Below are 26905 nucleotides of genomic sequence, written 5' to 3'. Positions count from 1 at the left end.
CCTGCTGTAGCTTTTGGAGGCACTGTGCCACCACGCCCAGCTAAACTATGCAAAGTTTGCAACTTAAACCATGTTTTCATTGTTGTTGTTTATTTTTTGATTTCTAGAAAATTAGAGCCAAACTGGCGGTACCCCACTTAAACAATCAAGTCCCCTCAGGGTCTAGGCCACAAGTATAAATACCTTCAGTGTGAAACTGGTATAAAAAGGAAAGGATAATGAAGGATTGGGGAGACTGAGCACTCACCATGACTGAGGCCATGGGGAAGAACATACCAGTGAGGCCAGATCTAAGCCTCCCCTCCCCCAAAGAAGCTGAAGAAATTGGCTTTTATATGAAATGAACTATTTTTTAAAAAATCTTGGCAGTTAATTCAAATTAGAGCACAACATTGGATTGGTCATGCACGACACACCCTCAGTCCACACCTGACATCAGCAAGGACTACTTGCTGCTAATCCTTAGTGTCCCAATTTCATTTGTTTCTAGACCTTTCCTTTCCCCATTTTCCAGCTGGTCATCTCCTCCTTTCTCAATTTAGATGGATTTTAATCTTACAAGCTTTTTGGGGAAGAAGGACAAATTAAAACACAAATAACAAAAACTATTTTAATTCTGTTGCATATTAGTTTGATTATCTCTTATGTTTAAATTTAGCTCTTTATCTAATGAGACACTTTAAGAAAACAACCACACCACCACCCTAGACTCCCTCTTAGGCAAACGTGCCTTGTAAAAGCTCTACCCATGAGTACTGATCATAAAGAGAGATAGATTGAAGACAGAATGCTCTGTTTCCCTTCTCCATGGCCTGGGCTATTTCTGGCATGTGGGAGACTCCACCCAACCCCATAAAGAATTCAAATACCTTATTATACGTGTCCTCTCACCTCAGACTTGTGAGATGGGGTCTGATACCAAAAAGCTGGGTGTCTGAGGACCTCTAAGGAGAGATAACGTGGGTGCGGTTCCTGTCCACCACACCAAGGCTCTGTCTCCACCCTATCATAGCCTAAAGAGGGCTGCAGGACTTGCAGGGGATTAAAAGGACAAGTCCAGCAAGGGCCCCATGCCCTTTCCCTCCTGTTAGGTGTGTGCCACACACTACATCAGGTTTTGGAAAAGCACTTCTTACTTGCCTGGATTAGTAGAATCTGCTTATAGGGGAGACTTTCCCAGGAGAGGCCACTCTATATTCAATAGGAGGAGGGTGTGCCTGGGTGGTTCGATTCCTGCCAGGACAGTGACATTAGAAAGAGGATATAGTTCCATGGCCCAAAAGACAAGCAAAAGTCCTCTGTCTTTGTAATCCCTTACTCACCAAAGGGCATTTCCCGGAACACACAAAGGCTTAAATGGGAGTCACACCAAGTTTCTACACTCCGGGCTTTCTCTATAGTCTGGGTTGTCTCACCATTATTATCTTCATCAAATTTTAAGAGACTGTCTCATAGTATATTTTCTATCCAAGATTTAATATCAACATTTTAAAAAGCTAAATGACGAAATGAACGGTGGTCAGAGAACTAAATGAGAATTAAAACCTTACATTAGATTATCACAAAAATGATAATGGCTTAAGGGATAGTAAATGCTATTTATTTCTCACAGCTCATAAGAGTTAATAAGTATAAAGACTTTCCCAAGGAAAGAGTGAGGAAAGAAGCAGGTAAACCAATGGGCCAGACTCCCAGAGGTCACCAGCTTAGTTCCTTATCCACAGTTCCAACCAAACTGGACCAGATCAGCCCAGGGCAAGAGGAATTGACTGGAGCTCCACATCCTTTCTCCCCCTCTGGCTGGACTGCTAATAATTGCAGTGAAAGGAGGAAAGACAGGCCATGGGAGTTAGAAATCACCTCTGACAATAATCCTTCCAGGGACAACCACATTATACCTGGTCATCTCTCTCTGAAACCCAAAGCATTTCAGACAATTCCATTTTAAGGCTTCCTTAGAGCCAATGATGGAGAGAAAGTAGGTACAACAACTTTTACAAGAAGCCGCAGAAGCAAGACAATTTGTGTGACATGCCACCTGTTTACTCAGAAGAAATTCCAGGGGAGCTGTCAGAGCATGAATTAACAGGGTAATCGACGGAGACTTAGGAGAACAGACTGGAAGAAAACTGCAAAGACCGGAGCAGCATCAGACTAGTAAGCAGCTCGGGGCGGACTGTTTGCTCCAGGTTCTATGCCCAGCATTGTCCAGCACGACGTAAAGACTATGCAAATGTTTACTGTTTGAACACGGAATCGGCTGGCGCTACAGAGTTCTCAGCAAGGCAAGATAGTCCAAGAAGAAGATAACATGACTCTTACCTCTTAAACCTTAGAGTTTACAGGTCAGAGAGGCACATGACTGCAACTAAAAGCAAGTGATGGCAACTATTTCATAGAAATACAAAGCACTCTAGGAATAGAGAGGAAGGGATGAATCTCACTGGGTTTATCTAGAACACTGTTGGGGGAGGAGAGAGTGGCAGGACTTGAAGGATAAGAAGGGTCTGCATTATTAGATATGAGAAAGTTACCTAGGACCGGAGAACAGTGCCTTAAGCAAAGCCATGAGCTGGGCAGCAGGGCACAGCAGGAAGGGTGAACAGCTGCTGGGACTGAGCCAATGCCCCTCCTTCTTACATAAGTCTGCACGTATCTAGACCCACCACCTAGAGCTGTAGAAGACTGGCAAGGCCATGGTTTTTGCAGGCACGAGGCTGGATGAAAACAGAGTTAAACCATAATTTCTGTCAAAATAAGGCCCCAAACAAAAGTTCAAAGTTATAAAGTTAGTAAAAGTATGTGTGTGGGGGGGGTGGGGGGGGAGAAAAATAAAAGAACACAAAGCTCAGGGATCTGTAATCTTGCCAGCCATCCTTAACAAAACAAAACCATAAAGTAGTGAGAAACAAAGCAAAGAGTAACTTTCTCTGTGCCTTGGGGCTGGTCCATTCCACAAAGGAGAGAAGCAGGGGCTGTTCTGCCAAGTAAATCTGTGTGGTCATTCTAAAGAAAGCAACTGAATGAATGAACTTATTGAATTATTTCTGCAGAATCCCATATCATTCCTCCCAGTAGTTGCCAGACTACACCCGATTTAAATTCACCACTGTGTGGATACTCTACTTTTTCATCATCAAAGTGTCCTGGGGAACAGAACACCAAAGACAATACCTAGAGGAAAAGCACCCAGCTCTAAGCCCCCTTTACCTTTCTGGAAGAGGCTCCGTCTCAGGATTCTTCATTTAAAATCAGTATCCTGAATTCCAGCTGCTGACTTCTTGTGCTCAGATAAAGTCCCAGCACCTCTCCTCGGAGGATAGACAGCTCCCGTATGTGTGCAGGATTCAAGGGAGTGTGTAGGGAAGGGCCTGCTGTGACTCCTTATGGGACAAGTTGAGAGGTAACCAACCAGAGTCTATGATGTGCTGTGGCTGTTTCCCCTCATGCTGCCAATCAGCTGTCTCTGGGGCAGATTGGAAGATGTGTGAATTATGGTGCTAATGGAAAAATCTGGTGGTACAGGGCTTTGGCGTTTTGCAATTTTTTCCTGTAAGCTACATTGTTGGAATGGTTTGACAGGCAAACCACCCCTTCCTCCCCCACTGGCCTACAGACTTCCAGGTCTCCACCCTAGTGTGTTGTAAAACTCTGTCTCATCAGGCTGATTCACCACTTGAACAGGCAGGCACCAGTTAGGGTACATGCTACATAAACTGGGCAAATACTTCTGCCTCCTCTGCCAGGTCATGGGAAGACAGACCAGTCTCTGTCCTCCCAGTTGGAGGAGAAGGAGCTTCCCCCAAAAAACATTTCTATGGTGTGTCCTTGATTTGAATAAAGCATCTGGGCCAATCAATCTAAGACACCAATGGAAAGAAACTGCATCAGCTATACTTTCGTAGGTATATATATATATATATACATATATATATATGGACGTAGATGAAGAGGATAATAAGAGCAGAGGAGGAAAGAACTTTTTTAGGTTTTATTTATTAGAAGAAAGTATAAGTTGATGCATATAACTAAGGTTACAAAGATATTAAGCACCGGGCTTGAGTTACTGGAAATATCCCCCTCTATTCCTGCAGGATACTCTTAAATACGCTTATGGTACAGAGACACTTAAAATGCCCAGGCCTATTGAACAGTTGGTGCAGGGGAAGAGGCATTCAAAAAAGAGGGTTATCTCCAACCCAAGGAGATTAGCAGGATGAGCAGAATCAATGTTTTCACAAAGTTTGCAAAGCTGATAGGATTTATCAACAAACATAAATACTGTGAGAATAAATCCTGAAAAACCACATAGCTATGTTTTCATTCTACCTAAATGAATCATATCTGAAATACAAATAAAAGTTAAATTTAAAAAAAGGAACTATAATGAGCTTGTGACTATGAATAGCAAACTGTTTCCATAAATGGGTACACTAGTCCCATCTCCTTTAAATAAAAGTCTTTATGGTGAAACTGTAAGCAAGACTATAACCTTTGATCCAGCTTGGACAACTACTGAATCACTCAAATTTCGCTTGCCATGGATCAGACAGTTAAGAATACCCCGGTTTGACTTTCAAGATAAGAACAAATCCCACAATCCCCCAAATCTGCCCCTTGGCAAAGCTCTCTTTCACATTTAGTTCTACTTTTTATCTGTTGATTATAAAAGCCTTTGGAATATTTGGGAATATCACTTAATCTAAATTTTAGTCATGCTTTGCTCTAACAACTGCTAGAATAAGAAATCTGGTTCCAATAGTGAAAAAAAATTTTTTTTTCTCAAAATAGCAGCATACTTATTTTTAAGTGGTGAGATCACTTGTTCTTATAGAACTACCAACTGAGGTCACTAATGCTGTATGCACAAATGAGCCACATATTTTAAACCTTCTCCTGTTTTCAGGCTTCCTAATGAACTGCAGCCCAAAAGCAGAACCCAACTTGGCCTCTAAATATGAACATATTTTTCCTAAAGCATATGGAAATGAGTAAATCAGTTAACAGCTCATTCCAAATATATTTAATGCAGAAGCCAAGAAAGGAAAAAAAATCCATTTTTATTTGGGCTGAAAATTTCTACAACCGTTTGAATGTATCTTATAAAATCTGATTTCCTGGTTGCGTCTTCTTTAAGGTATTTATTAGAAAAGTCTACTCAATGCAATTTTTAAAATTTTTGCCAGAAATAGAATTAAGAATTTATTGCTTTCTATGAGTCTGAGAACTATGCTAATATTTTTCATGCCAGTTAGAATCAAACCGTTTTTTTACAGAAAAGGACCCCAATGCAGAAGATGAGCTTTAGCTACTTATCTTTCTCTAAGCCCATACAAATGTTCCTCAGAAACTGCACAAAGAAGATGAACTGAAATTATACAGAACACAGGAAGAAAGCAAAACATCATGGAAAAAGGAAGCAAATGAGCTATACTTTTGATGGGCTCAGCTAGCCCACCCAAGTCCTTCCAGAAAGAGGGGAAGTGCATAATCAGAAATAAATGCCAATATACTCACACTGGGAAGTCTGCAGGCTATATGCAAATCTTTGTAGGAAGGGCTGTTGTGATCCCTGGACTAAGAGTCTCTTGGAATAGCAGCAACCACTCAAGTTCTTAACATAGTGAATCTCTCCACTACTGTTTTTATTTTATGGTTTCTTTTCTTTTCCTTTCTTTCTTTTCCTTTCCTTCCCTCCCTCCCTCCCTTCCTTCCTTCCTTCCTTCCTTCCTTTCTTTCTTTCTTTCTTGTTAGCACCTACAGAGCATCTGGGTAGAAATCTCCAACCCAAGGGATTCTTGTCCAGCACCGGGGAATAGACGGAGTGAGATTCTATCCTAGCTAGACCCAAGCAGGCTAGTACTCACTGGAAGACAAATTGCCCTTCCTCGGCTTAGCTCTGTCTGAAATCTGATGCTTAACCCATTATGACTTGCTCAAGGTTTGGAGCAAGAAAGCTTATAAGGTGAAGTTGGCTGCAGCTTTGAGAGTTTATAAAAGAGGCAAGCCCTGACCAGGAAGAACTTCCGAAAAACCTCTGCAAGGGCTGGATGAATTCTGGCATTTTGATTAACCAGACAGAGAGACTCCAAAAGCCAGGGTCTACTATTCGTAGGTGGTCCTGGCATTTTAACAGCTATGAAATTCAAATGTAACTGCTTCACGCTCGGAAAAAAAGAAATCTTCTCAAACTCCACCACTGTAAGAAAACAAATGATTGCACTTATAATCCTCAGTGTGAAATTAGCCTTCAATGGACTAATAACTGACAGTTTCAATTGAAGCCAAAATCTCCTTAAATTCAATTAATAAACACATCTAATGCTAGAGTGAAACTGCAAGATGTAATAAATATTACTTTATTAGAATAGGATTATTAATTTGGCTCAGTGAAATAATTCACACTAAGGGAAAAACACAACATAATCCCTATCAGGGAGGATATTTTATTTTTGAGTCAAGACAGTGTCTCACTGTGTTGCCCAGGCTGGTCTCAAACTCATGAGCTCAAGCTATCCTCCTACCTCAGTTTCCAGAATAGCCAGGAGACTTCCACTGGACCTGGCTATTTTGAACCATTCTACTTTCAGGCTTTATGTAGATTTCTGATCTACAGACTTTCCCCTTGATCTGTTCCATCAGACCTTCAGGGATAACATTCTTCCAAGTTTTAAGGTTGACATAAGTGCCTTGGACAAAGAAAAAAGAGCCCACATCAAATTTCCTTAACTCAGCACGTGAGCCAGGAAAGTTGTTTTGTCATCTCAGGATAGGAAAGGGAGGAAAGAGAACTGAAAACAAAACCTCTTACCTACATTTCTACAGTGTTAGGCAACTTTTGTTTTACCCCCTCCGCTCTTCTGGTTGTCTGATCATACAGTACATATGGGGAAATAACAAACGAGAACACACATTTCAATCCGACTGCAAGCGGAATAAGGGGGCCCTGGAAGTTACAGAAGGAGCCCAGGAGTTACAGCAGCCCGTTCTAACCAGCTCACGCTCTCCCCTTGAGGTGACAGGACAGGTCTAAGACTCACCACCACGGAGGCACCACCTCTGCTGTGCTGTCTTTCCTTACAGTCTCAGAAAAGAGCAGGTTCGTTCCAGCTAAACCAGTCAGAGCAAAGTAGTCTTATGTTGATAAATAGCACACAATTCCCGCCCAGGTTCGCTGCAGTGGGCCCAGAGTTCTGTTTGAGAAATGCTCCTGCCCAGAAAAAATATTTACACAGCCGAGAGTGGGCTGCATGTGCTGCAGCTCTGCCTGCTCCGCAGGAGTCTTCAGCTGTCTCCTGGACCCGCCTTATCAGTGGCCTTTGGACCTCATTTGAGATCAGCATAGAGACAAAACCTGAAGCCAAATAACTGACCAGGGTAATAAGAATCAAGCCTCACAGCAGCTTTAGCAGCCATGTAATAACAGCCCTGCCCTTTCACCCACTTGTCCTGTTTCTGTGATATTATTCTCAGGAAACAATCAAAAAGGAGAAGAAAAATGACTAAGCAAGAGGATGTTCTCTGCATCATCATCTACAATGAGAAATATGCAAATGTTCAATCCAAACTACCAAACAAAAAAAGGAAGAGTAATTCAACTGCTAGAAACAGTCTACAGAATAGTATATGGTCATCTAAAATATTAATTTGAAAACTATGGTCCCTGAAGAATTGGAAGAGTGCAAAGGATGTTAAAACCAAGAGCCTAAAATGTACAAAAACAAAGTTTGTTCTTTGGACAAAGACAAAAAAGGAAATACTAAAAACAAGGCCTTCTGTGGAATTTTGAGTGATTGTGCCCTATTTTCCTATCAAATTTTATAAATTTTATATTAATTTTTAAAAGTGCCTTAAATATATATGTATTATATATGTGTGCATATGCGCGTGCACGTGTGTGTGTGTGTGTGTGTGTGTGTGTGTGTATGTGTGTATAGAAAGAGAGAGGGAGAGAGCACATGTGTGAGAGCACGAATTATGAGAAAGCAAGAGAAATGAGAGCAAGGGAAAATGGAGAAAGGTAACTAGCAGCAAAAAATAAAATCAAGATGGAAAAGGCAGGCATGAAGCCACTTCACAATGCTCATCCATCCATTTCTCCAAATGTTGGGCAAGGCTGGAAATACAATTCTTGCCACAATGTCTCAGTGCTGGGCAGTCTGACACGAGGGCGCTGGGCAGGTGTTGACCAGAACAGGAGCTCATGCACACAACAGGGCAAGGTCCAAGGTGCAAGCCCCTGACATCTGACTGTACTTCACTTTTTTCTTTTTCGTGGTGCTAGGGATCAAATCTGGGACCTTACTCGTGCTGGGAAAGCTTTCTACCACTGAGCTATACTTCTAGCCTATCAGTTTACATTTCAAAAAAACCCATGGGGAAAAAAAAAAAAAAAACAGAAATGTTTTTACAGCTTTTTGTTTTCTTCTGCACAAAAGTCTTGTGAAAAAGATAAGGCAGGTGTTGTTATCATCATCTGATAAATAAGCCACTTGTTATTTGGCTTCCAAAGGAATTCTAAGCTCTAATTAAAGTTTCACAACGTTAATTAGAGTTCAGAGAAGTATCAATCAGTATTCAGTTCACAGCATGATTCAGGGACCAGGTAAAAAGCAGACTGTCCCCACCTCCACTCCCTGAAGATATATAGCTATTTTCCTCTTTGCTTCTTCACTAGCTACAGCAGAACAGTCGAGAGCAATTTATGATGCTCTAATCTCATTACATTAGCAGAAGAGTAGTCATGCTATAACAAAATGTTGTGAATTAATAAACACAAAACTGTACCAGTCAACAGAAGTAAGGTGGAGGCTCTGGTAAAAAACAGATAACACGATGACAAAGGATTGACAATGACAGGGTGGGTGGCAGGGAGGTGGATGCAATCTGGAAGGGGTACCCAGGTAGGGCGGTCAGGTTTAGCAACAAAAGTAGAATACCTGGTTAAATTTAAATTTAAATAGTACTTCTTCAGTGTGAGTATGTCTGGCAACCTGTACACAGGAGACCTCAACTTCCATTAGAATATATAATCCTGCAGGGTAGGGATCTTTTTTTTTTTTTTTAAACATTTATTCTTTTAGTTGTAGGTGGACACAATACCCTTATTTAATTTTTATGTGATGCTAAGAATCGAACTCAGTGCCTCACGCATGCTAGGCAAATGCTTTTCCTCTGAGCCACAACCCCAGCCCCAGGGTAGGGATCTTTACCTGTTTTGTTCACTGCTGTATCTCCAGTATCAGAAACAGGACCTAGCATAAAGTAGGTGCTCAATAATCTTTGCCATGTACAGGTAAAGTTTACTGTGCTTGTCATACAACTGCTTGTCATACAACCTACCTTTACATGTAGTGTATGTCAGAAACTTATCATAAATCATACAAATGACACCATCAACTGCTCTCGTTTTAAAATCAGTGCCTTTTATCCAATCTAACTGAAGGACAGTGGGGATGTGTCCTTAATTAAAGACTAATTGGAAAATGAGCACACCATTTATTTCTAGGTGGTAGCATCACCAGTTATTCATTACTTTTTTTTAGACAATTGTACTTCGATATTTTCAATTGTCTATGGTGAGTGATCACATTCACACGTTTGCACATGGGTGTATACAAAGTGACTGAATGACGGTTGTGGGGAGCCACTGTGAATGACCACGCCTTCCAGTCCTGCATCCCCCACAAGGGTTGAGCCACACTCACCCATTCCTTTGTAATCCCACCCCATTGCCATTTTGGGGATAGAATGTTCCATGGAACCTCCCCGGGTGTGTTCCCTATATAAGAATAAAGAATTCTGGTGGCTCTCTTTTTCCAAGGACCGTTAGGGTCACAGAGCTGTCTCTGGAATACTGAAAAAGGTATTTCTATGTGGTTGTATGCTTTCCTTTGTCGTTTTCTTGAGTTATTGGAATAGTCAGATTTTGCGAACCCAGCATTAGGTCCCCGGCTAGGACAGTTGGTGATAGACTGTGCCTCTGAACAGATCTGCTTACAGGGGTCATGATCTGTACAACGAGGAAAAGCCTTCCCTTGTCTGGTCCAGACACCCTCCGTCACAAATCAGACAACTTTCTTTAGTTTTCAAACTCAAAGCCCAGTTCTGGCTGCAGGACACTGTGGGGAAGGAGAAGTTATAGCTGGCCTCTCTGACCCCAGGAACAGGGAGAAAGGGCAGGGCAGGCCACGTTGGAAAAGGCATTAGGGCAAGCATGATAGGGACCTAAGCCCCGAAGACAGGACTTTGTCATAGACACCAGAGGGTGACCATGATGATGATGATGATGATAATCATGGTGGCATAATTCTACAGGACTATCGTGAGGACTAAAGGGTAATAATGTGGGCAGAGTATCTTGTCATTCGTATTTTTATTATGGATAGTCCCTGAGCAGAATCTATAAAAAGGCCTAAGGAGGTGGGCAGTAGGAAGGACAAAGGAATGGACGGGAAAAATCTGATGTCCCACAAAAAACAATTGAGTTTATTTGGGTTTGGGTAAGTCACAGTGTTTTTGCCAGAGGGGTTTACTTTTGCATCTAGGATTGGTGAAACAGAAAATCAGTCACATACATGGTGGGGAGTGTATCTCAGGGGTAGAGCACTTGCTTAATACTGTGAGGAAAAGTTAGGGGAAAAAAATATATATATACAGCTGGGCGCAGTGGTGCATGCCTGTAATCCCAGCAACTCAGGAGGCTGAGGCAGGAGAATCTCGAGTTCAAAGCCAGCCTCAGAAACTTAATGAGGCCCTGTCTCTAATAAAATATAAAAAGGCTGGAGATGTGGCTCAGGGGTTAAACGCCTCTGGGTTCAAACTTTGGTACAAAAAAAAAAAAATCACATACAGGGTTGGGAATGGCCATTTCTGAGGTCTCCTCCTCTGCTGTCTGAAAGTGCTTCACAGATTACACAGCATGTGTGACTACAAGTCCAGTGCTCTCGCTGATCCTCACCCCCAGGCAGACACGTGTCTTACACGTGTCTGACACTGTCTGCCCAGTGTTTCATGATTAGTGCTGCAGTTAAGACTCCACTTCTCATCTCCTGGCTCAAAAGCCACGCACCCTCCTCTACACAGCATTGCCACTGGGGGTGCTCAGAGTCAGCAGAGCTAGGACTGTGGACACAGGCTCTGGGAAAGAATTCCCAGAGGATTCCTGTTCTCACTCAGTCTGCTATTTGGCAGATAATTCAAAAGAAAACCAAATACTTGGCCTGCCATTTTTGACAGGTTGTCATCTCAGGTCATGTACCATCTCTCTGTATTTGTTTATGGATTTCTCCCAAATCTTTCATAAACAATATTTGGTATTCAACCTATAGATTCCTATAATATAACCGATGTAAGAACTGGAATACGGGTCTGTATGATTCCAAACACGGCTTGTTGTATAGTACTTTATGGAGTCACTTTACGGAATACCCCATCTCTTCCCCTTTCCCTCTGATTATTACCATCATCATCATCACAGTAGGAATTATTTTCAGCATTCAAACATATTTCTTCTCTCCTTCTTCAATCCCTTTGACATAAGCACGAGAACATATCTGTTATACTTGCATTAGCATTCAGGATTTTACATTTCCCTTTCAACACCTTGAAAGAATTGACTTAGATAAATAATTCACCTGATTTCAGTACAGAAAGTCTAAAGATAAATACAAATTTTCTAAGCGATTAAGTAAGGAACAATAAAACTTCAGTGGATAGAAAATTGCTCCGGAATCCTACTTTTATCAAGGCAACTTGCTATTATCTATCTATCATTAAAAGACAATTTTTTTTTGAGCAAAAGACATCATTTAAAACATATACAGAAGGAAAAAGGTAAAGAAAAGTGTTGGGGGTGGGGGGTGGATTTCCTAAAACTCAAGGGGAGATCAGTAGAGGAAAAGGACCAAGGGGTGGAAGGTGGGGAAGGAAGGGGAAGTGCTAGGGAGTGACATTGGCCAAATTATATAGTTCTATTGTGTGCATGTACAAATACGTGACAACAATCCCATCAATATGTACAACTATAGTGCACCAATAAAAAATGTGGGGACACACACACACACTCCCTACCCCCACCTCCAGAGCCCAGAGTTACCTGAGGCACAGCCGTTAACCTTTGTGGTGTGAGCCATGCTGGCTGGAATCCAAGGACAGACCCAGAAAGGAGCGAGGAGTCATGCAAATTTTATGCATCAAGTTCCCAAAGGCATTCAACCTGAAACAATAAAGACAGCCCCATCAAAATGGATCATTTAAAAATATGTACAACACTAAATCTTAGAATTCTATTTACAAAAAAGACGGCTGATGGAGAAAGCAAATTGGAATGGAGGAGAGAGACTGAGGATCCAGGAGGCAGCTGCAGTGGACCCGGACACTCAGTATGAAGACAGCTATCAAGACCATGGACCAGGCGCTAGGAACTGAAACACCTCCAAACACAACGCTCTTGCCCCAGATGTTAACATTTTTTTAAAAAGGTAACTTTGTGCAAATTTTTTGAGATGTTTGAAGTCCTTTCTCCCAACCCCACCTTTTCTCCAAGCAGGCACCTCTCTCTCTAAAACACAAATCCGACCCAGTCAGTTACCCTCTTAAAAACACAGCACAATTCAAAACCTTCCATTGTCTGTTGGAGAAACTTCAGATGACATACAAGGCACAGAGTTTGGAAACATTAGACTCCATGTGGGGCAACATATTTCTTATTTTATATTGATTTTCTATTTAAAAGTTACCTGAGATTACTATGAGACATATTACAATCACAAAATTTAAAACTAAAGAAGATTATTACTCCAACATTTGCTTTTTGGAGATGCTTTCTGAAAAATACTGGCAGAAAAAAGCAAACAACAGTAAATATAGAAACAGACATTTCTTTTTTTAATATTTATTTTTTTTAGTTATAGGTAGACATAATATCTTTGCTTTATTTTTATGTGGTGCTGAGGATTGAACCCAGTGCCTCATGTGTTCAAGGCAAGTACTCTCCCTCTGAGCCACAATCCCAGCCCCCAGACCATTTCTAATGTGACCAAATTCTAACTTTAGACCCACAAAAGCAAACCTGAGCTGAACAAACCTCAAGCACATACTTAAAATGTCAACTGAACTTTTAATCTGAGAGCACATTCTGCCTTTGGTTTTTTGGGACTGGCTTATTTCACTTAACATGATATTCTTCAGTCCCATCCATTTACCAGCAAATGTCATAATTTCATTCTTCTTTATGGCTGAGTAATATTCCATTGTGTGTGTGTGTGTGTATGTATATACACACACATACATACATACATACATACACATCGCATTTTTTTTTACTCATTCATCTGTTGTCAGGCATTAAGGTTGGTTATATAGCTTGGCTATTGTGAATTGAGCTACTATAAACATTGAAGCAGTTCACTGGATTAGACAAAGGGGAATGAAGGGAAGGGAGAGGAGATGGGATGAGGGAAGATGGTAGAATGAATTAGACATATCTTTCCTACCCACATATATGAGTACACAACCAATGTAACTTCACATCATGTACAACCACAATAATGGGATCCTAATTGGAACAAGTTATACTTATTCTATGTATGTATAACATGTCAAAGTATACTGGGCTGGAGTTGTGGTTCACTGTGGTAGAGCGCTTACCTGGCATGTGTGAGGCACTGGGTTTGATCCTTAGCACCACATAAAAATAAAAATAAAATAAAGGTATTGTGTCCATTTACAAAAAAAAATAATAATTTTAAAAGCTCTTAAAAAAAACTTTTAAGATGCCTACATGACCTCCCAATAAGAAAAGGATGCTAAAAATAATAATAGTCATATATTGAATCCTAATGTAGCACTATGATTATGTAAAAATTTGTAATAGTCTGGTAAAATACTCAAAATATGTTGCTCAAAAAAAAGATAATGATGATAATAACCTGGATAATGCTGACGACAACTAACACTAATCAATCTCTTACTGCTGTTACTAAAATCTAAAATGTCACCCATTCTAAGGTACATCATTATTTTACGTACCACTGATCTAAGAAAGATGCCACCAAACAAATCCTAAAACAAATTTTTTCAAAAATATGTATGCACATATTTACACATCGATTAAAACAACTGCGAGTGAATGGACCAGTGTTCCCTGTGGTTGGCCTTGGGTGATGACCTAGATGATTTGGGGCTCCTTTATTCCTTTCATAATGCGAATCATTTAAAATAAATATCTAGACCCATCTTGTCAATTTTAATTTTATTTGTTTTAAAATCATTGGAGAAAGGAAAAAGTATCTTAAAATTTAGCAAAACGAAACTATCTGGCCATAATGGAGATTATAAGAGGTCAGAAATGTTTGTAAATAAAAAGTAAGGGAAAGGACAGGACTGGTGGTTTTGATCACACTAGGTGAGACCTTGCTGCTTAGCTAGTGACACTGTCCTTGTTGTTGAAAAGGTTTGCACCACAGTTCAAAGTCAACCTCTGTGAAAGCAGCTCAGTGCACATCCAAAAGGACTCCTCCTCCTCTTTCTTGTTGAACGACTACTCTGACAAGCATGCTCCCCGCTTGGCTCTTCCAGCTACAGGGACCAGTGGTCAGCTCTGGTGGCGAACCTTCCACTCCATGCTGGTCCCCAGTCTCTGGCTGGCAACACCATGACAGGATAGCTCTAATTTCTCTAAGGGGCAACCACCTGACATTTTAGGGGAAACAGGGACACTGGTTCAGGTCCACGGCACTGAACTTGGGACAGCAATAACCCCTGTGCACAGTCAGAGGTGGCTGAATTAATGCCAGGTTTCAGGGGCAGTGTGAACTGTATCTCTTAAAAATGAATGATCAGGTGCTGGGCGCAGTGGCACAAGCCTGTAATCCCAGGCGGCTTGGCTCCGGAGGATGAAGGAAGAAAACTGCAAGTTCAAAGCCAGCCTCAGCAAAGGCAAGGTGTCTAAGCAACTCAGTGAGACCCTGTCTCTAAATAAAATACAAAATAGGGCTGGGGATGTAGCTCAGTGGTCAAGTGCTTCTGAGTTCAATCCCCGGTACCCCACCCCCGGAAAAGAATGAATGTCTAGCAAAGTCTGACAAATACAGCTTTAAAATAAAATGAGAGAGCTGGGGGAACTAGAGGGGAAGGAGTGGATAAATGAGGAGTAAAGAAGAGAATTATTCACCTAATCATACTCTAAAAGCCAACAACAACCAGAACCTAAACTCAAACCCTGTTTACTGGCCCCCTGCTAGCCTGTGTGTTGGCGCTCTTGCTTCATCGTGGCTTGTAAATACCACCATTTAAACTCTGGAGGGCAAAACCAAAGACAAGAAGAGACAAGCTGCATGTGTAGGGGTGGATGAAGTGCGTGTCGAGATATCTGGAAGGAGATGTGCCCAAATCTTCCTAGTCAAGCTTCATCAACTTTGGCCCAAGGTTCTCTCCCGTTCCTGAACACCTCTTGCACTTGGCAGAAGACCTTTCCCTCAGATCTGAGTTGGTCCCTCCCACCCTCCCCCAAACTAAACCATAAAACCAAAAGGAGGAGGAGGAGGAAGCCTAAAATCAGACACTACAAGCATATCACTGGTAAAATAACAAGACCCTGTCACCAGCACAGAATCTAGCAGTGCAGGCAGAGAACAGTTGTAATATTGTCTATTGATTTTTTTTTTTTTTTGCAGTTATTGTTCATGTCTGACAGGTGGCCTCAAATTGTGAGGACTTGTTCTTCTTAATGATATGCAGATTCTCATGTCAGTGCATTGTATAAACCAGAAAAGGCTTGGCCATGGTCCATTTCTTTGTTACAGATCAATAAACTGTCTCTTCTCTCCCTTGGAGGAGAGTGCAAACCAGTAAATCTTAAGTGGTACAATGGTGGCTTAGTTCTGCTAGCTGAGGGGGAAAAAAACAAAACAAAACATTTCTTTGAAAGGATTTAGGAAAAAATATATCAATAGAGAAAATTGAGAATCTTCTTATTTATTTCAAGAGACTAAATAAAGAACATTTTCATAGTTCTCCGAGTACAGTTCAGCAAACATAAACACTGTATGTATTGACTCCATGCTTTACATTAGTTGAAATTATGAAAAACAGCTCACTAGGTCCCCCCCTCAAAAAAACACACCAATGAAAACAGTAGTTAGATGAAACTGAGATTTGATATATATATTCTGGGCTAGCACAGCTAAACAATCCAATGCCACTGTATTGGTTAGGACAGTGATAATAATGACACTGATAATATTGCTGATGACAGCTAGCATAGTTGATTTCTTACTATGAATAGTTACTGAAATCTAAACTGTCACGAACTCTAAGGTAAACTATTATTTTTAAGTACCACTGATTTAAAAATATCAACAATTAAATGATAAAATGCTTATTAATAATTAGATAAATTTAAAATTTAAATGATAAAATGCTTATTAAAAATTATACCCCAATGATTCAAATGTATGAATTGCCAAGATCATTGTAATGTCATGTATAGCTAACAAAAAATAAATAAAATAAAAAAAATTAGTTGGGCTGGGAGTACAGCTCAGGGGTATAGCATGTGCTTATTAGCATGTGAGAGGCCTGGGTTCAGTCCCCAACACTTAAAATAATTACATGTAAAAATTAGGTATGGGATGAAACCTCATTTCCAAATTGTTAAAAATCGGTATTCCACCTCTTGGGTCCCCTTCTTCCTCCGGGAGAAGTCTTTTCTGCTGTCCTTTAATAAACTTCTAATTTCTACTCTGACCTTGCCTTGGCATGCTTCTCTGGTGTTAGTCTTCAACATTGGGGAAGCAAAGACTCCTCACCGGTCAACAGCGGTAACAGTGACACCTTTGTCAATTATTCTAGAATCTTGGAAGGATCTTAATAAAGGTGCTATGAAAGAATGTAAGACAGGAAAATAATTAAATATTTTTACTGTGTGTAGTTCTGAGTATTTCGATAGAGATCCTACATGGCGGCGGGTGCGGCGAGATCAAGTCTCTGACCTCTTCAGCTGCACAGGCATAGGGAGTCTTAAACCATCTAAATGCTGTTTGCTCAGGATCACTAGGCAATGCTGAGCTGACGTGGATCTGGGGCAAACAGTCTGTGCCTCTCAGAACACATACCGAGCCCAGATCGGCTGAATTCAAGCTCCAGTTCACCTGCGTCTCCCAGACAAACCACTGTGACTCAGCGCTAAATGATCCTGCTGAAACAACTGGCTGGCCCTTCTGAACCTGCGGAGGTTAATGCCAACCGAGCCTTCATAGGCAGTGGCCAGAGGATTGAGACGGGGCTTGGGAGAGCCAGTCAGGACCCACCCGTTGCATTGGTCACCCGGCAAAGGGAACTAACTGTCGCCATTTGCATGGGATACCACCATGGCAGAGAACTGATGTCCCCAGAATGCGGCGGAGGAGATAACTCCATTGAAACCAGCAGCGACAGGTGTGTAACCCCCCAGCCCTTCCTCTCCACACAGTGGGGAAACATTAAGGGCCCCTCCCAGCTCTCCCGTGAGCTCGATAGTCAGACCGAGGGAATCAGGAGTGGCGCGGGACCCCGGCTACCGCTCCCATCAGTGCTGACAACTGAGGTCTCTTGCACCGGCTACTGGGGGCGTGGCTACCGGAGGGCAAGCAAAATACGCTGAGGGTTCACAGCCCCAAGCTCCACAAACTTAGGGTCTGAGGGAATGGCAAGCAGGGAGAGTGTGCCCAGTCGTTCAAGAAAATAGGGCTCCCGGGAGCAGCAGACCTGGCATGTAGCCAGTACTGTGGTGAGCGTCACCGGTGAGCGCAGCCTGGCTTGAGGAAAAGTGGGGAAGTAACTAGACACAGGAAAAGGCCCTAGGCACTCAGGATTGGAGACCCGCCCAGTCGGGGAGGAGGAGCTGCTGCAGACTGATTGGTTCCCGTGTATTGAGAGGAGAAGCTTGGCCTGGTGGGCACAGCTCCACCTACTGGAAGAGAAGTTAATCAAACTCTAAGACTACATTTATTAATTTTTTTTGGTTTTTTTTTAATTTTCATTTTTTAAAATATTTTTAAATTTTTTTTTAATTTTTATTTTTATTTTTTTGATTTTTTTTTAAATTTTTTTTTCTTTTTTTCTTTTCTATTTTTTTTCTTTTGTCTTTTCATTTCTTTTCAATTTCCTTATTCCCCCTTCCTTGAATTCTACCTGTTTACTCTCATTCTCTTTAGTGACTTCTTCCCTTCCCTTCTAATACCTTTCTTCCCAAGCATCAAATAAATTTAAAGGAGTAAACAGTAACTCAGCAGTCAAACAAAACAAGAAGTATCATGAGCAGCATGAAAAAGCAAGGAAGAAAAGGAGTACAAACAATGCAGGACAGCCTAAATATTCAGGAGGACCTCTAGGCATCAGAAAAATGGTCAAATAAAGAACTCAAGGAATACCTTAGACAGATGGAATGGAATCTTAAAGAGGATATGACACAGGAAATTCAAACAGTGAAAGAACACATTGCAAATGAATTACATAAACAGATAAAAGAAGCAAATAAGCATCTTTATCAGGAGATAGAGATTATAAAAAAAATCAAACAATAATTCTAGAAATGAAGGAAACTATAAACCAAATTAAAAACTCAAATGAGAGTATCACTAACAGAGTGGAGCAAGTAGAAGCCAGAACATCAGATAATGAAGACAAAATATATCATCTTGAAAAAAGTCTAGCCAACTCAGAAAGGCTGGTAAAAAATCACAAGAAAAACATCCAAGAGATATGGGATAACATAAAAAAACCAAACTTAAGAGTCATTGGGATAGAGGAAGTATAGAGGTTCAAACCAAGGGAATGAACAACCTGCTGAATGAAATAATTATAGAAAACTTTCCAGAAATAAAAAAGGAAACAGATGTACAAATTGTAGATGCATACAGGACACCGAGCATACAAAATCACAGTAGACCAACGCCAAGACACATTGTTATGAAGATATCCAATATACAGAACAAAGAGAAAATATTAAAAGCTACAAGAGAAAGGAGGCAGATTACATTCAGGGGTAAACCAATAAGGTTAACAACGGATTTTTCATCACAGATGCTGAAAGCGAGAAGATCCTGGAACAATGTATTTCAAACACTGAAAGACAATGGATGCCAACCAAGAATTTTGTATTCAGCAAAATTAAGCTTCAGGTACAACAAAGAAATAAAAATCTTTCATGACAAGCAAAAGTTAAAAGAATTTGCAGCCAGAAAACCAGCATTGCAAAGCATCTTGAGCAAAACACTACACGAGGAAGAAATGAAAAACAATAACCAAAACCAACAGTGGGAAGTACCTCAGTAAAGCCAGAGGGCGGGGGGAAAGCTAATCATGGAGAAACAAATCAAATTAAAAAAAAAAAAAGATAAATAATCAAACATGGCTGGAAGTACAAACCTTATATCAATAGTAACTCTAAATGTTAATGGCTTAAACTCTCCAATAAAGCGACATAGGCTGGTAACATGGATTAAAAAAACAAATCCAACAATATGCTGCCTCCAGGAGACACATCTGATTGGAAAAGACATACACAGGCTGAAGGTGAAAGGTTGGGAAAAAATATACCACGCACACGGTCCTCGTAAGCAAGCAGGGGTGGCCATCCTCATATCGAATAAAATCGACTTCAAGACTAAGTTAATCAAAAGGGATAAGGAAGGACATTATATACTGGTAAAAGGAACCACTCACCAACAAGACACAATTATCAATATTTATGCACCAAATAAGGGTGCTGCGACGTTCATAAAACAAACTCTCCTCAAGTTCAAGAATCAAATAGACCACAACACAATAATTATGGGTGACTTCAACACACCTCTCTCACCAATGGACAGATCCTCCAAACAAAAGTTGAATAAAGAAACTATAGAACTCAATATCACAATCAATAACCTAGACTTAACTGACATATATAGAATATATCAACCATCATCAAGTGGATATACTTTTTTCTCAGTAGCACATGGATCCTTCTCAAAAATAGACCATATATTATGCCATAGGGCAACCCTCAGTAAATATAAAGGGGTGGAGATAATACCATGCATTTTATCTGATCATAATGAAATGAAAATGGAAAGCAATGATAAAAGAAGGAAGAAAAATCCTACATCACATGGAAAATGAACAATATGTTACTAAATGATCAATGGGTTACAGAAGACATAAAGGAGGAAATCAAAAAATTCTTAGAGATAAATGAAAACACAGACACAACATATTGGAATCTATGGGACACAATGAAAGCAGGAAATTCATCGCCTGGAGGTCATTCCTCAAAAAAAGAAAAAAACCAACAAATAAATGAGCTCACACTTCATCTCAAAGCCCTAGAAAAGGAAGAGCGAAACAACAGCAAATGTAGCTGAAGGCAAGAAATAATTAAAATCACAGCGGAAATCAACGAAATTGAAACAAAAGAAACTATTGAAAAAAATTGACAAAACTAAAAGATGGTTCTTCGAAAAAATAAATAAGATCGACAGACCCTTAGCCATGCTAACGAAGAGAAGAAGAGAGAACTCAAATTACTAACATACGGGATGAAAAAGGCAATATCACAACAGACACTTCAGAAATACAGAAGATAATTAGAAATTATTTTGAAACTCTATATTCCAATAAAATAGAAGATAGTGAAGACATCGATAAATTTCTTAAGTCATATGATTTGCCCAGACTGAGTCAGGAGGATACACACAATTTGAACAGACTAATATCAATGGATGAAATAGAAGAAGCCATCCAAAAGACTACCAACTAAGAAAAGCCCAGGACCGGATAGGTATACAGCAGAGTTTTACAAAACCTTTAAAGAAGAATTAATACCAATACTTTTCAAGTTATTTCAGGAAATAGAAAAAGAGGGAGCTCTTCCAAATTCATTCTATGAGGCCAACATCACCCTGATTCCGAAACCAGACAAAGACACCTCAAAGAAAGAAAACTACAGACCAACATCTCTAATGAACCTAGATGCAAAAATCCTCAATAAAATTCTGGCAAATTGGATACAAAAACACACCAAAAAAATTGTGCACCATGATCAAGTAGGATTCATCCCTGGGATGCAAGGCTGGTTCAATATACGGAAATCAATAAATGTTACTCACCACATCAATGCACTTAAAGGTAAGAACCATATGATCATCTCGATAGACGCAGAAAAAGCATTTGACAAAGTACAGCATCCCTTTATGTTCAAAACATTAGAAAAACTAGGGATAACAGGAACTTACCTCAACATTGTAAAACCTATCTATGCTAAGCCTCAGGCTAGCATCATTCTGAATGGATAAAAATTGAAGGCATTTCCTCTAAAATCTGGAACAAGACAGGGATGCCCTCTATCACCACTTCTATTCAATATAGTTCTCGAAACACTGGCCAGAGCAATTAGACAGACGAAAGAAATTAAAGGCATAAAAATAGGAAAAGAAGAACTTAAATTATCACTATTTGCGGAAGACATGATTTGATACATAGAATACCCAAAAGGGTCTACAAAGAAACTACTAGAACTAATAAATGAATTCAACAAAGTGGCAGGATATAAAATCAACATGCATAAATCAAAGGCATTCATGTATATCAGCCACAAATCTTCTGAACTGGAAATGAGGAAAAACACCCCATTCACAATATCCTCAAAAAAAAAAAAAAAAAATACTTGGGAATCAACCTAACAAAAGAGCTAAAAAATGAAAACTGCAGAACCCTAAAGAGAGAAATAGAAGAAGATCTTAGAAGATGGAAAAATATACCCTGTTCATGGATAGGCAGAACTAACATCATCAAAATGGCGATATTACCAAAAGTTCTCTATAGGTTTAATGCAAAGCCAATCAAAATCCCAATGGCATCTCTTGTAGAAATCGATAAAGCAATCATGAAATTCATATGGAAAAATAAAAGACCCAGAATAGCAAAAGCAACTCTAAGCGGGAAGTGTGAATCAGGAGGCATAGCGATACCAGATTTCAAGCTATACTACAGAGCAATAGTAACAAAAACAGCATGGTACTGGTACCAAAACAGGCGGGTGGACCAATGGTACAGAATAGAGGACACAAAGACTAATCCACAAAGTTACAACTGTCTTATATTTGATAAAGGGGCTAAAAGCATGCAATGGAGGAAGGATAGCATCTTCAACAAATGGTGCTGGGAAAACTGGAAATCCATATGCAACAAAATGAAACTGAATCCCCTTCTCTCGCCATGCACAAAAGTTAACTCAAAATGGATCAAGGAGCTGGATATCAAATCAGAGACTCTGCATCTGATAGAAGAAAAAGTTGGCTCCAATCTACATACTGTGGGGTCGGGCTCCAAATTCCTTAATAGGACGCCCATAGCACAAGAGTTAATAACAAGCATCAACAAATGGGACTTACTCAAACTAAAAAGTTTTTTCTCAGCAAGAGAAACAATAAGAGAGGTAAATAGGGAGCCTACATCATGGGAACAAATCTTTACTCCTCACACTTCAGATAGAGCCCTAATATCCAGAGTATACAAAGAACTCAAAAAATTAAACAATAAGATAATGAATAACCCAATCAACAAATGGGCCAAGGACCTGAACAGACACTTCTCAGAGGAGGACATACAATCAATCAACAAGTACATGAAAAAATGCTCACCATCTCTAGCAGTCAGAGAAATGCAAATCAAAACCACCCTAAGATACCATCTCACTCCAGTTAGATTGGCAGCCATTATGAAGTCAAACAACAACAAGTGCTAGCGAGGATGTGGGGAAAAGGGTACATTTGTACATTGCTGGTGGATCTGCAAATTGGTGCGGCCAATTTGGAAAGCAGTATGGAGATTCCTGGGAAAGCTGGGAATGGAACTACCATTTGACCCAGCTATTGCCCTTCTCGGACTATTCCATGAAGACCTTAAAAGAGCGTACTATAAGGATATTGCTACATGGATGTTCACAGCAGCACAATTCACAATAGCTAGACTGTGGAACCAACCTAGATGCCCTTCAATAGATGAGTGGATTAAAAAAAATGTGGCATTTATACACAATGGAGTATTACTCTGCACTAAAAAAATGACAAAATCATGGAATTTGCAAGGAAATGGATGGCACTAGAGCAGATTATGCTAAGTGAAGCTAGCCAATCCCTAAAAAACAAATGCCAAATGTCATCTTTGATATAAGGAGAGCAACTAAGAACAGAATAGGAAGGAAGAGCATGAGAAGAAGATCAACATTAAACAGGGTTGAGAGGGGGAAAGGAAAGAGAGAGAGAAGGGAAATTGCATGGAAATGGAAGGAGACCCTCAGGGTTATACAAAATTACATACAAGAGGAAGTGAGGGGAAAGGGAAAAATAATACAAGGGGGAGAAGTGAATTACAGTAGAGGGGGTAGAGAGAGAAGATGGGAGGAGAGGGGAGGGGATCAGGGATAGTAGAGGATAGGAATGGCAGCAGAATACAACAGACACTAGTATGGCAGTATGTAAAAAAGTGGATGTGGAACCGATGTGAATCTGCAATATGTATACGGGGTAAAAATGGGAGTTCATATCTGCTTGAATCAAATTGTTAAAAATCTCAAAAATGTGCATCTTAGAATCTATGAAATTATGTTATACTCTAAGACTTTTTAAAAACAAACTTAAAACACAGCATGTGTAATAAGAATTGTAATGCAAAAAAAAACCCCAAAATACATGTATAAAGGCATGAATTGGAGTGAACATACTCTATATACAAAGATGAAAAATTATAGTCTATATGTATAATAAGAATTGTAATGCATTTCACTATCATGTATTTAAAAAATAAAATCAATAAAACGAAAAAAAACCCAACCAACCAACCAACCAAACAAACAAATAAAAACAATTCACAACAACCTTGCAAATACTAAAAGCCCTATTCCACTTTACAGACAGGGAACTGAGGGGCAAGGAGGCTTGGATTTGCCATGCTCACATGGCTAGCATATCAGAGCAGACACTTAAAGTTCGACTCTGGAGTCCACGCTCTTGTCTTGTGGTTCTGTGAGTCAGAGTGAAAGCACTATAGTCTTAACCTGAGATCTTACATGCACAAATGACTGACATCCCTTTGAGGTAGTCACTGTAGGGATGCATATGCTTACTGAAAGGATCTTTGCTCAAAACACTTGAGACTGCAAGTTATGTCTCAAAATTTTCTGTAATAAGTTTTTAAAGCAACTGTATTTTTTAAAAAATTTTTAGTTGTAGGGGGATACAATACCTTTATTTTATTTATTTTTATGCGGTGCTGAGGGTTGAACCCAGTGCCTCACATGTGCTAGGTGAGAGCTTTACCACTGAGCCACAACCCCAGCCCTAAAGCAATTGTATTTTTAAAAAAATATTTATTTTTTAGTTGTAGTCATTTTATTTATATGTGGTACTGAGAATCGAACCCAGGGCCCCACACATGCCAGGCAAGCGCTCTACCGCTGAACCACAACCCCAGCCTTAAAGCAATTGTATTTTTAATCTTAAACTAAGAGCCTGAGGAGGTACTTATGCCATGCAGAATAACTGTCTCAGGACTTATCTACCATCCCCTATTCTAGACTGCACATGGAATTTACTTCATTTTCAACCCTCTTTCTTAGAAACAAATGACATTCGTATAAAGTATTCCAAAAAAGCAAGTATTTTTTCAATAGGGTAGTAGGGGAGGCATTCTGACCACTGAGGACAAGTGGAAGGCTCTAAATGGGATGGCAGGAGTTTCAAAAATTGATAGAGCTAGGGCAGCTGGAATAAGAATCTAGTCACCCAGAACAACAACCATGAAAGAAGAAGCAAAATTGTGTTGAGAAAGTTCTAGAATCTCTTTTACATATAATATTTTTTTCTTAATAAAATTAAGAAAGCAATATAATTCACTTTGCCTAAAATCTGGAAAAGACAGGACCTGCCAAAAAAATTAATTTTGCAGCCTGAACATAACCGCTCTTATTAATGGAGGCAAATTTCTTTGATATTTTATATGATTATGTGAATATTTTAATTAATTGCCTTAATACATTCTAAAGATCTACAATATAATAAGGATTTGCTCTGGGCACTATTGTTTCCATTTTGGAGACATAAGATGGATTAAGACATTGTACCTTCCCTACAGATTCACACACTCTTGCTCGAGGCACGCAGTCTCCTAAAGAGAAAACACTAGAACAGCGTACACACAGTTCAGTTCCAATTCATAGTCTTATTTTGCCCAAAATGGGTAGAAATGACCAGGAAGAAAAATGTATTTCAAATAAGAGACCTAGTGGCTTAAGTATTAAAAAATGAGTATTCTTCAGGGCCGGAAGGTAGAAGACATTTTGCAAAGGAATGGCCCATGCAAAGACAGACAGAGAAGGTGCATGGCAAATAGGTGCCGAGGCTGGAGCATGAGGTAAACTGCCTGAAGTAAAGATGACACAAAGCTCCTGGTGCTTAAGAGGAACTTAAAGGAACTAGAGTCTTGAAAAGCCAAACTGAAAAACACTGGTACACGTGGCTGGTATCACAGCTCAGTGGTGGAGCGCTCACAGAGCATATGTGAGGCACTTGTGTTAACACCTTAGCACTGCATAACACAAATAAATAAAGGTTAAACACACACACACACACACCTTAATCCTAATAAAAAATGCAGAGCTGCTGGGGATGCAGCTCAGTGATAGAGAACTGCCAAGCACGTGCATGGCACTGTATTTGGTACATTTACACACACACACACACACACACACACACACACACGAGTTCATTTATTCCTTTAAATAAGTCAGTCTTTCCAGAAGATATCCCCAAATCTCTCTAATTTATTGTTATCAAGTATGATTGTCCACATATTCCTGTAGACTCTGCAAAGTCAGTCAACAACTTAATTAAAAGTAATCTAAATTAATAGTATGCTGAAGTGTAAACTTTGGCCACAGATCATCGTCAGGTTATCTTCCGGTGATTTCCAATATTGGCTCCTGCCACAGTGAGAATGGAGATAATATTAACTAGCTCTTGGTTTGTTTTGTAACCAAATTACCTATGTGACCCAACCCTTTTCAAAATCAGCAGATCATTTTCTCAGTATGAGTGGAGAAGAGGTGGAGGGAAATCTCAAATATGGATCAAGACCTAAATTAGAATCTTACCTGGATATTGGCTTTCATTTCTAAAGTACAGAAAAGGCTGGATTTGCCTATTATAGAAATTGCATGCTATATTTGTCCAAATAGTGTTCATTCGTTCTCTCTCTCTCTCTCTCTCTCTCCCCCCCCTCCCCCCCACCCAACTTTATTCCTTGGGGTATAAAAACCTAAAGGAGATACTTTTATCACAAGAACAAATTAAAATGCAGACAATGAAGAGAAAAATATGGAAGAAGCAACAGCAAATATGTTCATTCGTTTATTCATTAAATGAATGCTTATTATGTGCCAGGCTCTGGTTTTGGCATTTAGGATATACATCAGTGAACAAAGCAGATATCCACTCACCCTTTCCTCCAACATTAACTAGAGATCTGCACTTGGGGGTCTAAAGAATATTTACATTCACAGCATGCTTAATGGATTAACTGTACTAAAAGCCAATTACTCACTTATCTTGAAAATAGTATTCATGATAAGACCTGCCTCTTCCTGCCCCAAAGCAGGCATGGATGTGGCCCACCTCCTCACAGACCCTCACTGCTCATCCACTCTATGTCATGAAAGGACAGGGCATCTTTTCAAGAGTGCGCACAAGGGCTGTGCTGCCAGCAAGCAGGTTAGAACCACCCGGAAGATTGCGAATGCTTTCGGAGCTGCACCTGGCTCTGCTCCCAGCTGCGTGGCTGGGACCCACACAGCTTCCTGAACACTTAATGAGAACTGACGCTTGCA

General features: G+C 40.0%; 1 protein-coding gene across 6 annotated transcripts in view; it reads right to left on the bottom strand.

Moving 5' to 3' along the window:
* Kank1 (KN motif and ankyrin repeat domains 1) overlaps positions 1–26905 on the bottom strand; it is a 208429-nt gene that overhangs the window by 41378 nt on the left and 140146 nt on the right. For all 6 annotated transcript variants that reach the window (XM_046459371.2, XM_046459366.2, XM_058584030.1 and 3 more), the window contains one exon: positions 12098–12217. In XM_046459371.2, the coding sequence (XP_046315327.1) occupies positions 12098–12134 (37 nt within the window). In that variant the 5' untranslated portion in view covers positions 12135–12217. The remainder of the gene's footprint in view (positions 1–12097; positions 12218–26905) is intronic.

This window comes from Marmota monax, unplaced genomic scaffold (assembly GCF_021218885.2).
Source record: "Marmota monax isolate L192 unplaced genomic scaffold, Marmota_monax_Labrador192_F-V1.1 WCK01_AAM20220418_F8-fsc00059, whole genome shotgun sequence".
NCBI lineage: Eukaryota > Metazoa > Chordata > Mammalia > Rodentia > Sciuridae > Marmota > Marmota monax.
The sequence above is the reverse complement of the archived record's forward strand: the minus strand, read 5'-3'. Positions and strand labels throughout refer to the sequence as shown.